This window comes from Zalophus californianus, chromosome 7, assembly GCF_009762305.2.
Source record: "Zalophus californianus isolate mZalCal1 chromosome 7, mZalCal1.pri.v2, whole genome shotgun sequence".
Taxonomy (NCBI): domain Eukaryota; kingdom Metazoa; phylum Chordata; class Mammalia; order Carnivora; family Otariidae; genus Zalophus; species Zalophus californianus.
This window is the reverse complement of record NC_045601.1, coordinates 118,096,268-118,110,280: the sequence shown is the minus strand read 5'-3', so window position 1 is coordinate 118,110,280 and position 14,013 is coordinate 118,096,268. Positions and strand designations below refer to the sequence as shown.

General features: G+C 54.4%; 1 protein-coding gene across 1 annotated transcript in view; it reads right to left on the bottom strand.

Annotated features, from left to right (window-relative positions):
* TNXB (tenascin XB) overlaps window positions 1–12,879 on the bottom strand; it is a 59,903-nt gene extending 47,024 nt beyond the window's left edge. Inside the window, 5 exon segments of the mRNA XM_035728345.1 lie at window positions 406–2,337; window positions 2,727–2,853; window positions 2,855–3,138; window positions 11,227–11,430; window positions 11,729–12,879. Of these exon segments, the coding sequence (XP_035584238.1) occupies window positions 406–2,337; window positions 2,727–2,853; window positions 2,855–3,127 (2,332 nt within the window). The 5' untranslated portion in view covers window positions 3,128–3,138; window positions 11,227–11,430; window positions 11,729–12,879.
* Between the last annotated feature and the right edge of the window lie 1,134 nt (window positions 12,880–14,013).

Genomic DNA, 14,013 nt, shown 5'->3' with positions numbered 1-14,013 from the left:
TCATCAAAGGCCCCCCCTACTCAGAGCCACTCCCTAAGATCAATCTCTGTTCCCGCTTCTCTCTGGAGGTGGTGCAAAACTGGCAGAGGCCTGATCAGGCCCTGGGGGCTCATTCACCTTCCCCCCTGCCCATCTCCAGAAACACAGAATCTCCCTAAAAGCAACTAAAGGAGCCGCCAACCTGCTCATCAGAAATCTGAAAGCGGGGCCTGCCTGCAAGCATGCCCCCCGTGGTTCTGCTGTCCCTGGTGGACACCTGCCCTCAGCTTCTACGACTGCCCCCCCCCACTCCCCTGCCCAATAATTGACCTCCTTCACTCTTCCCCCAGGTCCCTGGGCTCCTAGGCCTCAAGCTCAGGCCTTCCCACTGGCTCTGGTTCCCAGTCCCTGAACCTGCGTGCTCACCTTCCCCGCAGTCTTCCCCTGCATAACCATCTTGACAGACGCAGCTGCCCTCACGACACTCTCCCCTGCCACGGCAGTCCCCAGGGCACGTCTGAGTGGCGCAGTCGGGTCCTCGAAAGCCCTCCACGCATACACACTGGCCCGCACGGCACAGTTCCCGGGGCCCACAGCCCCCAGGGCAGGCGCTGGCTGGAGGCTCTTCCCGCCCACAGTCCTCGCCGCCGTAGCCCACGTGGCACACGCACACGCCCTGCACACAGCGCCCGCGGCCCCGGCAGTCAGCGGGGCAGGTGCGGGTGGCGCAGGAGGGGCCAGTGTAGCCTGAGTCACACACGCAGCGCCCGCCCTCACAGCGGCCGCGCTGGTGGCAGTTGGAGGGGCAGGTACGGAGGCTGCAGTCCTCGCCTGCATAGCCCTCCCAACAGGTGCACACGCCGTTCTTGCACACGCCGTGCTGGCTGCAGTCTAGCGGGCACCGCCTTACGCTGCAGTCCTCGCCCGAGTAGCCATCGTCACACACGCAGCGCCCGTCCCGGCACTGGCCGCGCCCGTGGCAACCTCCCGGGCAGCTGCGCGCGCCACAGTCCTCTCCCTCGTAGCCCGCGTTGCACACGCACACGCCATCCTCGCAGCGCCCGCGCCCGCGGCAGTCCCCAGGGCACCGACGGCTCCCGCAGTCCTCGCCCGCGAAGCCGGGGTTGCACACGCAGCGGCCGTCCACGCAGCGCCCTTGCCCACGACAGTCGCCAGGGCAGGCGCGCGTGCCGCAGTCCCGGCCTGTGTACCCGGGCCAACACACGCAGCGACCACTCTCGCAACGGCCCCGGCCGCGACAGTCCCCGGGACAGGTGCGCACGCCGCAGTCCTCGCCGCTGTAGCCCGCGTTGCACGCGCACACGCCGTTCTCGCAGCGCCCGCGGCCCCGACAGTCGCGGGGGCAGGCGCGCGAGCCGCAGTCGGGCCCCGTGTACCCGGGCCAGCACACGCAGCGCCCGTCCTCGCAGCGCCCCCTCTGGCTGCAGTCCCCTGGGCAGCTGCGCACTCCGCAATCGTCCCCGCTGTAGCCGGCGTCGCAGATGCATTCGCCATCCTCGCAGCGCCCGCGGCCCCGGCAGTCTCGCGGGCACGTGCGGGTGCTGCAGTCGTCGCCCGCGTACCCGGGCCAGCACACGCAGCGGCCGTCCACGCAGCGCCCGCCCTCGCCACAGTCCCACCGGCAGCTCCGCGAGCCGCAGTCGTCGCCCGTGTAGCCAGGGTCGCACACGCAGCGCCCGTCCTCGCAGCGCCCCCTCTGGCTGCAGTCCCGGGGGCAGCTCCTCACCCCGCAGTCGTCTCCCGCGTAGCCGGGGTCGCACACGCAGCGCCCGTCCTCGCAGCGCCCCCTCTGGCTGCAACCTCTAGGGCAGCTCCTCACCCCGCAGTCGTCTCCCGCGTAGCCGGGGTCGCACACGCAGCGGCCGTTCTCGCAGCTCCCCCTCTGGCTGCAACCTCTAGGGCAGCTCCTCACCCCGCAGTCGTCGCCTGCGTAGCCCGGGTCGCACACGCAGCGCCCGTCCTCGCAGCGCCCCCTCTGGCTGCAGCCCCGGGGGCAGGAGCGCAGGCTGCAGTCGTTGCCCGAGAAGCCCGCCCGGCACACGCACACGCCCTGCACGCAGCGCCCACGGCCGTTGCAGTCCCCGGGGCAGGAGGGCCAGCCACAGCTGGGGCCGCTGTAACCAGGGAAGCACACGCAGCGCCCGCGGACACAGCGACCCTGATCGTTGCAGTCATCTGGGCAGGTCCCGGAGGCTGAGGGTGGGGAGGATGGGGGCACCCCAGCGCCTGTGGGGTCTGAGCAGGTGGGCCCACCCCAGCCTGGCTCGCAGGAGCAGGCACAGCGGCTCAGGTCAAACACGCCATGGAGACTGCAGAGGCTACGAACATCCGTCTGGCCTGGAGTAAGAGGGAGGCAGGACTCAGTCTCTCTGGGGAGGGAGACCAAGCCCATAGGGTGCTCCCCTCTGTCCGCCCCTCCAGCAGGGCCAGGCTCATTTCATAGGGTCATCTTTGTTTCCAGGTACTCCTAGTCAATATATGTGGCCTGCCAAGGCCCTAACATATGCTTGGGGTCAGGGGAAGGAAGTGCTGACACCTAGTCTGGTGGCTTCTCTCTCTGAGTTGTGCCCTGGGCTGCACTCACCACCCCTAAAGGGGAAGAAAAGATGCCTTTTTCTAATTCAGACCAAGATCCTTTATGGACTAGTGATGCCCACCTAACCCTGACCCACTTCCCCACCTTCCTCTTTTTCTGTGCCCCCTCCCCTGATCATCTGTCTGCTCACCTGTGCCAGCCTGGGCAGCAACAGGACAACATCCCCCAGTGCACTGTTCCTTGAGGCCCTTCACCAGCTCCTCCAGGATCTCTAACCGGACCTTCAAGGCCTGTACCTCTGAAGCAGGAACGGGGGGGCTCTGTGCCCGGGGGACAACCACAGCCAGCTGAAGGGGGCAGGTTGATGCGGTGGGTAAAAACTACCTGCTTCTCCCCTCCTTCCACAGTGTGCTCATAAAGCTGAGAAGAGGGACTTCCCCCTACTGGCTCCACTGTGCGGCCCCCCCGCTGGGGAGGGCGACGTGGGGCTGGGAGTGTCACATTGGACCGTGGAGAGAAAGGGCCTGCTCTGACTGTGCCCAGCAGTACCAAGAGGGCCAGTCTGGAGATTAGGAACCATTGGGCTGGCATCACTCAGGAGGCTGCAGGGAGAGAGGGCACATGTGAGCAGGTTCACAGAGAAGGAGACAAGATAGCTCCCCACCTCCCCCAATATACACACCCACAGTCGCATCACCCACAACTAATCTACCAACTCACATGCATGGGAAACTCCACATTCAGCCCAACCCTAAGGGATAGCCTCCTTGGGCCGATTTGGTCTCTACCTTGCTTTTTCTTTTCTTTTTCTTTTTTTTATGTTATGATAATCACCATACATTACATCATTAGTTTTTGATGTAGTGTTCCATGATTCATTATTTGCGTATAACACCCAGTGCTCCATGCAGAATGTGCCCTCTTTAATACCCATCACCAGACTAACCCATCCTCCCACCCCCCTCCCCTCTAGAACCCTCAGTTTGTTTCTCAGAGTCCATCATCTCTCATGGTTCATCTCCCCCTCCAATTTCCCCCCCTTCATTCTTCCCCTCCTGCTATCTTTTCTTCATCTTCTTTTTTTTTTTAACATATAATGTATTATTTGCTTTCTGATGTCATTTGATTACCCAGCTCCCTGCCCCCCTCTTTTTCTTCTTTATTGGTCCACCCACACTGGTCTTTTGTTTGTTCTACAGATACTACATGCTTACATTAGTCTAAGGGCCTTTTAGCCGTACATTCTTTCTGTCTGGGATGCTCTTCAAGACTGGCTCCTTCTTGGTTCAAATCCTACCTCACGTGTCTTGCATCCCAAGACCTTCCCTGGTGCCCCGTCGGAATGGGCTTCCATTGCTCTCTAAGGCAGTATCCTGCCTATGTTCTTCATGGTATTTACTGCTGCCTGAATCACCTGTTCCTGTGGGTACTTGTCTGTTATCTGTCTCCCACTACTAATGTGGGAACCCCATGAGAACAGGGACCTCGTCTGTCCTGGCACTGCTGTATGCCTGTGTCTGACACATGGGGGCTCCCCAACACATTCTTGTTGAATGGATTAGCAGATGAGTGTACAAGGCCAATCCTTCCACAAGCACCTGGAACCCAGCTCCTACTATCTTCTTAGGTGAAGATTATCCTCTCTCTCCCTTTTATTCAATCCCTCACTCTCCGCAAAATCCTTCCTGTCAGCTTTTATAGGAGCTCAAGTATCCCCTGTCGTTTGAGAAAATCCTTCTTCCTCAGTACTTACATTACCAAATATCAAAACTGATAAAGGTGCAAGGATAGATAGAACAGAGTAGTGTCCAGATACATGACCACATACAAAGGCGGCACTGCAATTAAAAAGAGAATGGATGCTCTTTTTGAGAAATGAGGAAAGATCCAAATGGAAAAAAAATCTCTCTCTCCCTTATGTCCACATACAGAAATTAATTTGAAGTGAATCTAACGGACCTAATTATGAAAGGTAAAGCAGTATCTTTCAGAACAATATTGTACAAATGAAAAAGAGGAGAAAATTTTTACAACCTTAGAGTAAGCAAAGATTTCTTAAAACCTAACCACATAAAATTTAACCATAAAATATTTCACACAAAACTTAACCATAAAAAAAGCGATGGATACATTGGGACTCATTAAATTGATCACTTCTGGTCATCCAGAGACACCTTTTGGAGAATAAGAATAAAAGCCATACACTGGGATAAAATATATGAGAAATGCCAGGAGGTAGCGGGGGTGGGAGAGAGAGTGAGAGATATTGAGAGTGAGAGAGAGGATTAAAATCTAAAATAAGAAACCCCTGCAAAACAAAAACAACAAACAAAAACAAGACAGGCAACCCAGTGTTTTAAATTGACAAAAGTCTTAAACCAGTACTCTAGAAAAGAATATATCCAAAGGACCAATAAACAGATAGAAAACAAACATATATATAGGTGTGTAACAAAACTAGTAACCAGAGAAATGCAAATTAAAACCACAACAAGATGCCATTATATAGCCATCAGAATGCTTAAAATTAAAAGGGTTGTTGTTACTTGATATTGGCAAGAATGTGAAGCAACTAGAACTCTCATCGATTGCAAGCAGGAAGCACTAATGTATGTGCACCCGCTTTGGAAAACTGCTAGGCAGTATCTACAAAGACATATAGCCTATAACCCAGCAATTCCACTTCTTGGTAAATATCCAACAGAAATGACTCCATATATTCTCCAAAAGATATGTACAAGAATGTTCGTGAGATTTTTTTTTTTCATATCAGCCAAATGAAACAAGTTCCATTAATAGAACAGATAAACAAATTGTGGCACAATCATACAATGAAACACAGCAATGAAAACACCCTCTTGCTGCATGTAACAACATAGACAATTTCACACACATAATGCTAGCAAAAGAAACCAGATACAAAAAGAGAACTTTGTGAATGATGCTATTTACATGAGTTTCAAAAACAGGCAGAGTTACTCTTTACTATTAGAAGACAGGATTACTGGAAATATTTTGTACTTTGATCTGGGTGGTGGTTAAACAGATGTATACATATTCAAAGATTAATTGAGCTATACACTTTTGATTTGTGTATTTCATAATATGAAATTTTTATCTTAAAAAAACAACAACAGGGCGCCTGGTGGCTCAGTCAGTTAGGCATCCAACTCTTGACTTCGGTTCAGGTCATGATCTCAGGGTTCTGAGATCGAGCCCCGCCTCGGGTCTGCTGGAGATTCTCTCTCCCTCTGCCCCTTCCCCCTCCCTTGCGCACACATGCGCACGCGCTCCTGTGCGCGCGTGCTCTCTTTCTAAACAACAACAACCACAACCAAACCTTCCCCAATCTCATACTCCCTCCAGCCAGCACATATTTCCCTCCTCTACTTCATGGCTTCAGTTGTCGAAAGATTTATCTGTATTTGCTGTTTCCATTCCCCATATCCCATCCCACGCATGCCTCAGTGCACTCCCATCCGGCTGCCCCACCTCCTTTCAACTTATCAAACAGCTCTCCCTAAGATCGCCCAAAGATCTCAGTGTCACAAAATGAGAGACATTTGTCTTCATCTTACTTGACCTGTGTCAAAAATCACTGGACACTGTTGATCACATCTTCCATTTCATAACATTTTGTATCCGGCTGTCCGTACAGTAGCCAGGAGAGCTATGTGGCTCTTGAACACTTGAGATGTGCCTAGAGTAACGGAAGCACTAAATTGTACTCAGTATTTTTTAAAAGCACCCCAGGTGATTGTAATGTACAGCCAAAGTTGAGACCTACTTTTCTAGTCACTCACCTAGGTATTTTCACCCAGACACAGGATTTTAATTTCCAAACTATACCCCAGTTTATAAACTAGCCCGGTCATCTCCTCTTAACTCCAAGCAATGTATCCAACTGGCTACTTGGCGACTCTTCTTGGGCACCTCAAATTCAACATGTCTGAAACTGAACTCATGGTCACCCTTCCTGTACCCCATCCCTTCTCTTGTGTTCTCCACTGCAGCTCACGGCCCCACCATTCATCCAGAAACCTAGAAACCTAGAACAACCTAGAAACCTAACTGCCATCAACGCCACCATACTTTGTGATATTTGCCCTTACCTTCTCATAAACATCCTTTAATCTGCTTCCTTCTATTCTTGCTCTCTCTTTGAGTTAGAGATTAAGCCATCACCTAGCTTTTGCTTGACAACTGCGTTTGCCTCCAAGCTGGTCCCTCTGCTTCCACTCTTGCCTCTTACAGTCTCACAAAGGCAACTAGGATGTCCCGTTCCCCCTAAAAACTCTCCAGTGTCTCCTTTCTAAATTCCCTTCAAACACTGACAAACAGCCCTGCATCATCTGGTCCCTGCTGACCTCTCCAACCTCATCTCCCATAACACTTCCTTCCCTCTCCCCACCCCAGTCCCATGGACCTGCGTCCCTCACACCCTTCCCAACCCTAGGCTTTTGTATACGGTGCTCCCTCTCTGTGAAACACTCTTCCCTTTCCTCGTGGCCTCCTCATCCCTTATATCTCAGCCCCACATTGCTTCCTCAGGGAAACCTTCCTGCCCAGGTCCCCCTAACATGTGATACCAAAGAGCCATATAACAGGACTGATTAAAAAAAAAAAGAGCCATGTAATTCCCACTTGTAGCACGTATAACAATTTATAATTGTACACTTATTGGTGGGATTATTCTAACGCTTTCCTGCCCACACTCAGTCGTACCCACTAGACGGTAAGGTCCATGAGGGCAGGCATGGCACTTGATTTTTTCTTGACTATTGTACCCTTGCATCTAGCACATATGAGGTGCTTGATAAATATTGACCATATGAGTGAATGAAAAGTTCAATTTAAGTTGAGAACTAGCATCAGGGCTGGAACCAAGGACAGGACCAAGGTCAGGGCTAGGACCACGGACAGTGTCTGGGACAGGAAGCTGGACAGAAACAGCAGCTCAGGCAGAAGCCGGGCTAGAGAGAAGGCCAGGTGTGGATGTCGGCAGGGCCAGACAGTACAAGCACTTTGGAAAACTGTTGAGCATAATCCCCAAAATCTACCAGAGCTATATGCTAACACTCTGATCCACCATAGCCCCAAACTGGGAAGTACCCAAATATCTCACATCAGTAGAATAGATTACAGCGTGGTTTATTCATACAGTGAAGTAAAATAAAGCAATGGGAACAAACCACAACTCTATGTAGTAACATGGATGGATCTCACCAATATGGGGTTGAGCAGAAGAAGCCAGACACAAAAGAGAACGTGCTGTAAAATTCTATGTATATGGGGGTACCTGGGTGGCTCAGCTGGTTAAGCATCTGCCTTTGGCTCAGGTCGCCCACTTCGGGTTCCCTGCTCAGTGGAGAGCCTGCTTCTCCCTCTCCCCCTCCCCCACCCATGTTTGCTCTCTCTCTCTCCCTCTCTGAAATAAATAAGTGAAATCTTTTAAAAAATTCTATGTATATAAAGTCTGAGGAGAGACAACGTTAATCGGTAGTGTCATAAGTCAGCAGTGTGGTGCTCCTGGAGGATTAGTGATGGGGGGCGGGGGGGGGGACGAGGCAGGGAAGTTCTGAGGTGTTAAGAAGATCCTGTTTCTTGATCTGGGCGCTGGCACCCAGCTGTGTTTGTTGAGGCAAGGATTGGGGAGCACAGGGAGACCAGCGTTAGAGAGGTGTTCAGGGTGAGCCAGGATAGAGGGCTGTCGTGAGCAATGGAATGTGGAGGGTTCAGTTGGGGTGAAGGGCTAAGGAGGGGTGTGGGCGGGTGCCCGGCTCTTCGGGACCAGAGAGGCTGGAGAGAGGAGGGCAGGGCGAGTGTGGAAACACTGGTGGAGGAGGGAAGGGACGGTGCCTAACACACACACACACACACACACCCCGCATCCCCCGCACACACACACCCACCGCACACACACCTACACACACCCCCCGACACACATTTCCTGGCTTGCTGTTCTGAAACTTCTCCTCCGAGTCTGGGAAAAAGGAGTGTCAGGGCTACCAGCCATCACACCCTGCCACCAGTCCAGAAGAGACAGAAGGAAGGCTGGACGACAGGGAAAGAGCATTTCTGCACTAAGAGGCCCAAGAAGCCCAGGCAGAGGCCTGGCAGGCAGACAGCGGCCCTTCCCTGGGCGTCTCAGCCTGTCCACTTGGAGTGTAGATTTGGGTACAAGGTGGGCTCTGACCTACCCTCAGATCCTGTCACTCTGTCTAAGGCCATGCAAACCAAGGGGTGCATGCACACACAAATACATGGACATATACAAATATACCCAAGTATGCACTCATCCACAAACACAAACATGAACACACTTGTACTCAGATACACATATCCATCCAAATCAGCCTGCGTCGGGGCGCCTGGGTGGCTCAGCCGTTAAGCGTCTGCCTTCGGCTCAGGTCATGACCCCAGGGTCCTGGGATGGAGCCCTGCATCGAGCTCCCTGCTCGGTGGGAAGCCTGCTTCCCCCTCTCCCACTCCCCCTGCTTGTGTTCCCTCTCTCGCTGTGTCTCTCTCTGTCAAATAAATGAATAAAATCTTTAAAAAAACAAACAAAAAAACAAATCAGCCTGCGTCTTTGCAGGCACACACACACACACGCGCGCGCGCGCGCACAATCTCCTCTTCACATCTCCTAGACACTTGTTCACTGGGCGATGCCTAAGAAAGTGGATTTCTCATCGGCTCAGAAGGCAGCTATGTGAGTCAGAGAATGTAGTTGGAGTGAGAAGAACCAAACAGGAGGCTCTTCTCCAGGGAGAAGAAGAAGACACTTGGTGCCCCACACCCCTGGGGGTCTTGGCGAGTTGTCCAGTACCCATCCCCCCCATTGGATCTTGCATCATTCCCCAGGTTGGGGGAGAGGGGGAGAGAGTCTCTGCAGCAGGAAGGAGAGAAGCTGGAAAGTAGTGAGGCAGGTCTCAGAGGAGAGGAGTAGCCTCCACAGTTCAGGACCCAGAGCCTCCTTCCCCATCCCCTCTCCTGCCCTGTCATGGCCACTTCTCCAGCTCCCACCTCCAACTCTTGGAAGATTTCCCCTCTTCTCTCAGCACTAGGAAAGGAAAGAACTTGGGTGTCTCTTATGTTTCTCCCTCATCATCCCCCCTACTGCTGTCTGGGGCTCCTTTCTGCAGTGGGGAGGGGGGATGTGGCCTCACCCTCTTGGCACCCTCCCCACAGTTGGAGGGCTGGCAGAGGTGGGGGCATCATCCCAAGCTGTGACTCAGCTTGCCTGGTATTCATGGTGTGGCCAACTTTGACACTTCGCTCATCAGGGACTGCTGGTCCCAAGAGGTGTGGAGAAGGGCTGGCTTCCATGAGGGATGTTCCAGAGATGGGGGATCTGCCCCCCCCCGGCCTCCCTCTGCCCTTCATGCCACATGAGGGGTGAAAGTAGAAGGATTCCAGGACCATGAGAGGAAGAAGGGAGATGAGGGGGTTCCAAATATTGGGTTGGAACCAGGAGGTAAGGAGGTGCCAGGGAAGGGAGATTTGGGGTATCCAGATGCCCCTCATTCTGGGGAGCTAGTGGGCCAGAGGAATGGAAAAAGTAAGAGAAAGGATTTCCTGGGCCCCCAGTGGAAAAGAGTAAGGGGGCAATGAGAGACAGGAAGGCAGGTTCTGGTCCAGCACTGAGTGAGCAGGACTCAAGAGGAAGGGAGTTGGAGGAACTGAGGTGCCAGGTCCCCAAGGGAGTGGAGGCAGGGAGAGAGAGGGGAGGGGCGGGGAGGGAGCCAGGGATGTGGGAAGCAGGCGGGGACTGGAAGCGGGCTTGGACAGCCAGACAGCCGGCAGCTGCCGTGTTTCCGACTTGCTTCCCAGTAGTTCCTCTCAGTTCCATTTCCAGTTGTTTCCAAGCCATTAAATTCTTTCCAGGCAAGATAAGGGGCCCGCCCGCCCACCCCACCCAGGGCGAGTCACGTGTAGTGGGTGGGGGGAGGTTTAGACGAACAGAAGCAGGGAGAGCCTGGATGGGGACGGAAGGAAGACGGAGCCCCTGTGCCCCCGGAGGCATCTCTCCGTCAGCCCAACCCCGCTGAACCGTGAGTCATGGGTGGGGAGCTCTCAGCCAAGAACAAGTTTTAGGATCCTCTCGGCAGGCTCTGTGCCCTCCCCAGACCTGGGAATCCTGACTCTGCTCCATTTCAACCTTTCCCAAAGGCTTAAGACCCCCAGACCTCCCTCCCAGACCCGCAACCCACATGCTGAGAGACCCCCTCTGGCACCTTCCGGGAGCTCTAGCTCAGCTGCTCTAACCAGAGCACTTGGGGGTTCCACCAGCCCTTTCCTCCTGAGGTTCAGCTGGCCCCTAGCTGAGCCTCTAGCCCCCTGGTTTCCCCCTCCCGATCACCATCACTGCTGAGTCCTACCTCACCAATAACCACCTCCACCCTGATGCCACCACCTGATCCTGTCCAAACCCTGGCACCCATACCCCCTACTCCACGTGGGCACGCCCCTGCCCACACACACACTGACCCAACCTCCAGACATGCCATCCACAGGGAGTCTAGTCCCCAGTGCAAGGTCCCACTCCCTCTGTCCTAACAGAAAGTCTCAGCTCTGTGAGGCTCTCCTGAGAGCTCTCCTGCCACACCTTTGCTGGGGGTGCAGGGATAGGGTAGAACCCACAAGGCTCCCAGCTCTTCCCTTGTTCTTCCCAGAGCTCTGTTCCTTACCTGGGCAACAGGCGACTGCAGTGCCTCTGCACCTGCTCTGTTCCTGACCTTGGGAGGGGAGTTCTTAAGACAGGGCAGGGCTACTGTACCTGGGCAGCCCCAAGCTGCCTGGAGGTCCCCTTGCTTGTTCCCTGCAGCAGGGGCTCACTGAACTGCGACCCAACCGTCGATCTCTCTCAGCAGCGACAGCAAGAAGGAGGGAGCCTGCAGTGAGCAGGGGGAGGAGAAGGGGAGGACCAGCATGAGGTCAGGGAGGGGAGCGGAGATAGGGCAGGTCCTCCCACCCCTCTAGTCCCTGCCAGGCCCTCCCAACGTCATCGCATGCCACCCCTCCTCCCCTCCCTGTCTGGGATCACCGAGTCCCACAATACCCTCGTATTGCCCCCTGCACCCCTGACCTTACCTCCCACACCCTTTCCCCGTCCCATCTGTACTCTGCCCACCCCAAAATTTGCCCGACTTCACACCCCCGATCCTTATGCCATTTCTCCTTTCCCCTCACCTTTTCCCCAAACCTGTTGCTCCTGCTCTCTCATGGGGTTCTCCCCTCTACCAACACCCTTCCCCATGGCCAGTCCCTCTCCCTCCTCCTCCTCCCCTGGCACCTCCTCTCCCACCACTTTGCTCCAGCTTGGATCTTGCCCCACCTGCCTATTGCCCAGCACCAGCTCTTTGTCTTCCTGCCAGTCTTTCCTGGAAGTGCAGAGCAGGGGGCAGGGGGAGGGGAAGGAAACCTCCATCCCATGCCCAAATCCCTCCCCAAGGACATGGGTCCTTCTCTGGAACTCCCTGTCCCCACCCATCCCTGCCTAGTCCCGTGGCTCTCACCTGAGCCTCATCTCACCTCCTCTTCCTACTTGCCCTGTCCCTGCACTGCCTCTCCCCGTCTGTTCCGCTCAGTCCACTGCCTGTTCTCAGCTTGGGATCACTGCCCCCTTTTCATTCTCCCACCTCAGCAAATTCCAGAGAAACGGCAGATGAGGCTTGGGTACTGGCTGGGCTTGGCTGAGCACCAGGATATATAAGACTTGGGGAGGAGGTTGGGGTTCAGGGGAGACAGGGAAGGGAAGCCAGAAAGTTGAGAAGGAGGTTTAGGAGAGAGGCTTAGGGATGGAGACAGAGCTAGAGGCGGGAGGAGAATATGGGGGTGGGGGTATGTATGGCAGGATGAAGTCAGAGGAAAGCTGAAAGGGGTGAATATCTGGGTGCTGCAGGGGAGCAGCAGGGGTAGGGAGAGTTGGGGGCTGGAGGAAGAAAGCACTTTGACCTCAGGCAGAGACAGGAAGACCGATGCCAGAGGACAGGGCAGCAGACTCACCCCCTTGTAAGGCTGCTGGCTGTTTCTCTGGCCCCATCTCCCCTTGTGCTCACTGCCCTGACCAGGTGCTGAAGACACTTTTGTCACAGAAGGGAAATACCCAGGTTGAGGCATCCCCACCCCAGGTTTCACGAGGTGAGTTCTTCCTGCCCTGGAACAAACCTCACTGTCAGGGAAGAGCTCGGCCCCGACATAGCTGATGGGTGAAAGGGACCTGAAGGAACCTGTATGTGTCTGAGTCTGCCACGGGGGTTGGAGCACAGGTGTCTGCACCCCAGACTGGATCCGCCTGGTTGCAGGGCTGTGTTGTTCCTGGGTCAGCATGTGGCGGCCACATGCCCAGTTAGCAAGCTGTGGCTGAGGGCAAAGGCTTGCACGGACTCTCGGACTCTTGCGTGGGTGTCCCCGTGTGTGTCCGTGTGTTTGGGTGTGTGTGTCTGTGTGTCTGGGTGTGTGTAGCTGTTTTTTTTTTCCTGGCTTTGATGGGGAGGATGAAGTCAGCATCTTGGACGGAACTGGGCTCAGCTTCCTTCCTCTGCCTTGGCCCAAAGCCTCCAGAGCCTGGAGTAGGTAACAACTTCCCTCTGATCCTGGGGGGTGGGGGTAGGGCAGGGAGGGGAAAGCACATGAAAGGGTGAGGGAGGGTCTGAAACAGTGTGACTTTGGGAGAGCAGACTGCGCAGAGGATGGATTTTCTCTTACATCCCTGGATTTCAGTAATTCTGTCCCATGGTCATATCCATTGTTTGCCCTATGCCTTAATCTTGGTTTTATTATTTACTAAATACAGCCACCGTAAGTATAGCTGGTCCGCAGAGTGGCCAGGAGACCCTGGAGATGTGAGAGCTCTAAGGATGGCCATGGGGTGTTTTGGAAGTCCACGGCTAGGGACAGAAGGGATACCAGAGTCTCAGAAGAGAGTGGGGTTGCAAACACTTACATGGTTACATGGCATTTGAGGAAGCCACTGGAAGCTTAACAGACATAATTCCAGGTTCTGAGGTCATCATTGTCTAAAATTTGATTCAGCCCCTGGATTTACGCTCTTGGAGGAACTCCTGTCTCACATATGTTTGCATCTCATCAGGAAAGCACCAGACCTCGCATAGCACAGATGCCTAATAAATGCTTGTCACTATCGAACTGTGAGACGGCTGGGTGGGAAGGATGGGGAAAGGGAGTCTGGTAGGAGCCCCAGGCATGGAGGCAGGGAGGCCTAGTGGGCAGAGCTGGTGGCCTTCACCGAGGTGTTTCAGGTGACGGGTAGAGAGGTCGGGGTTGCTGACAGCTGTCCACGTCTCTGGATGGTCTCAGAATCCTCAGTCCAGCAGGTGTCTTCGGCTCTGGGCTTCCATCCTTGAATGAACCTCCTTATTCCTGTCCTGACCTCAGGAGGATACGGGATAAAAGGTATAGACAGGAAGGAAAGGGAAAGACAAGGGGAAGGGAAGGAACACAAAGAAGAACGA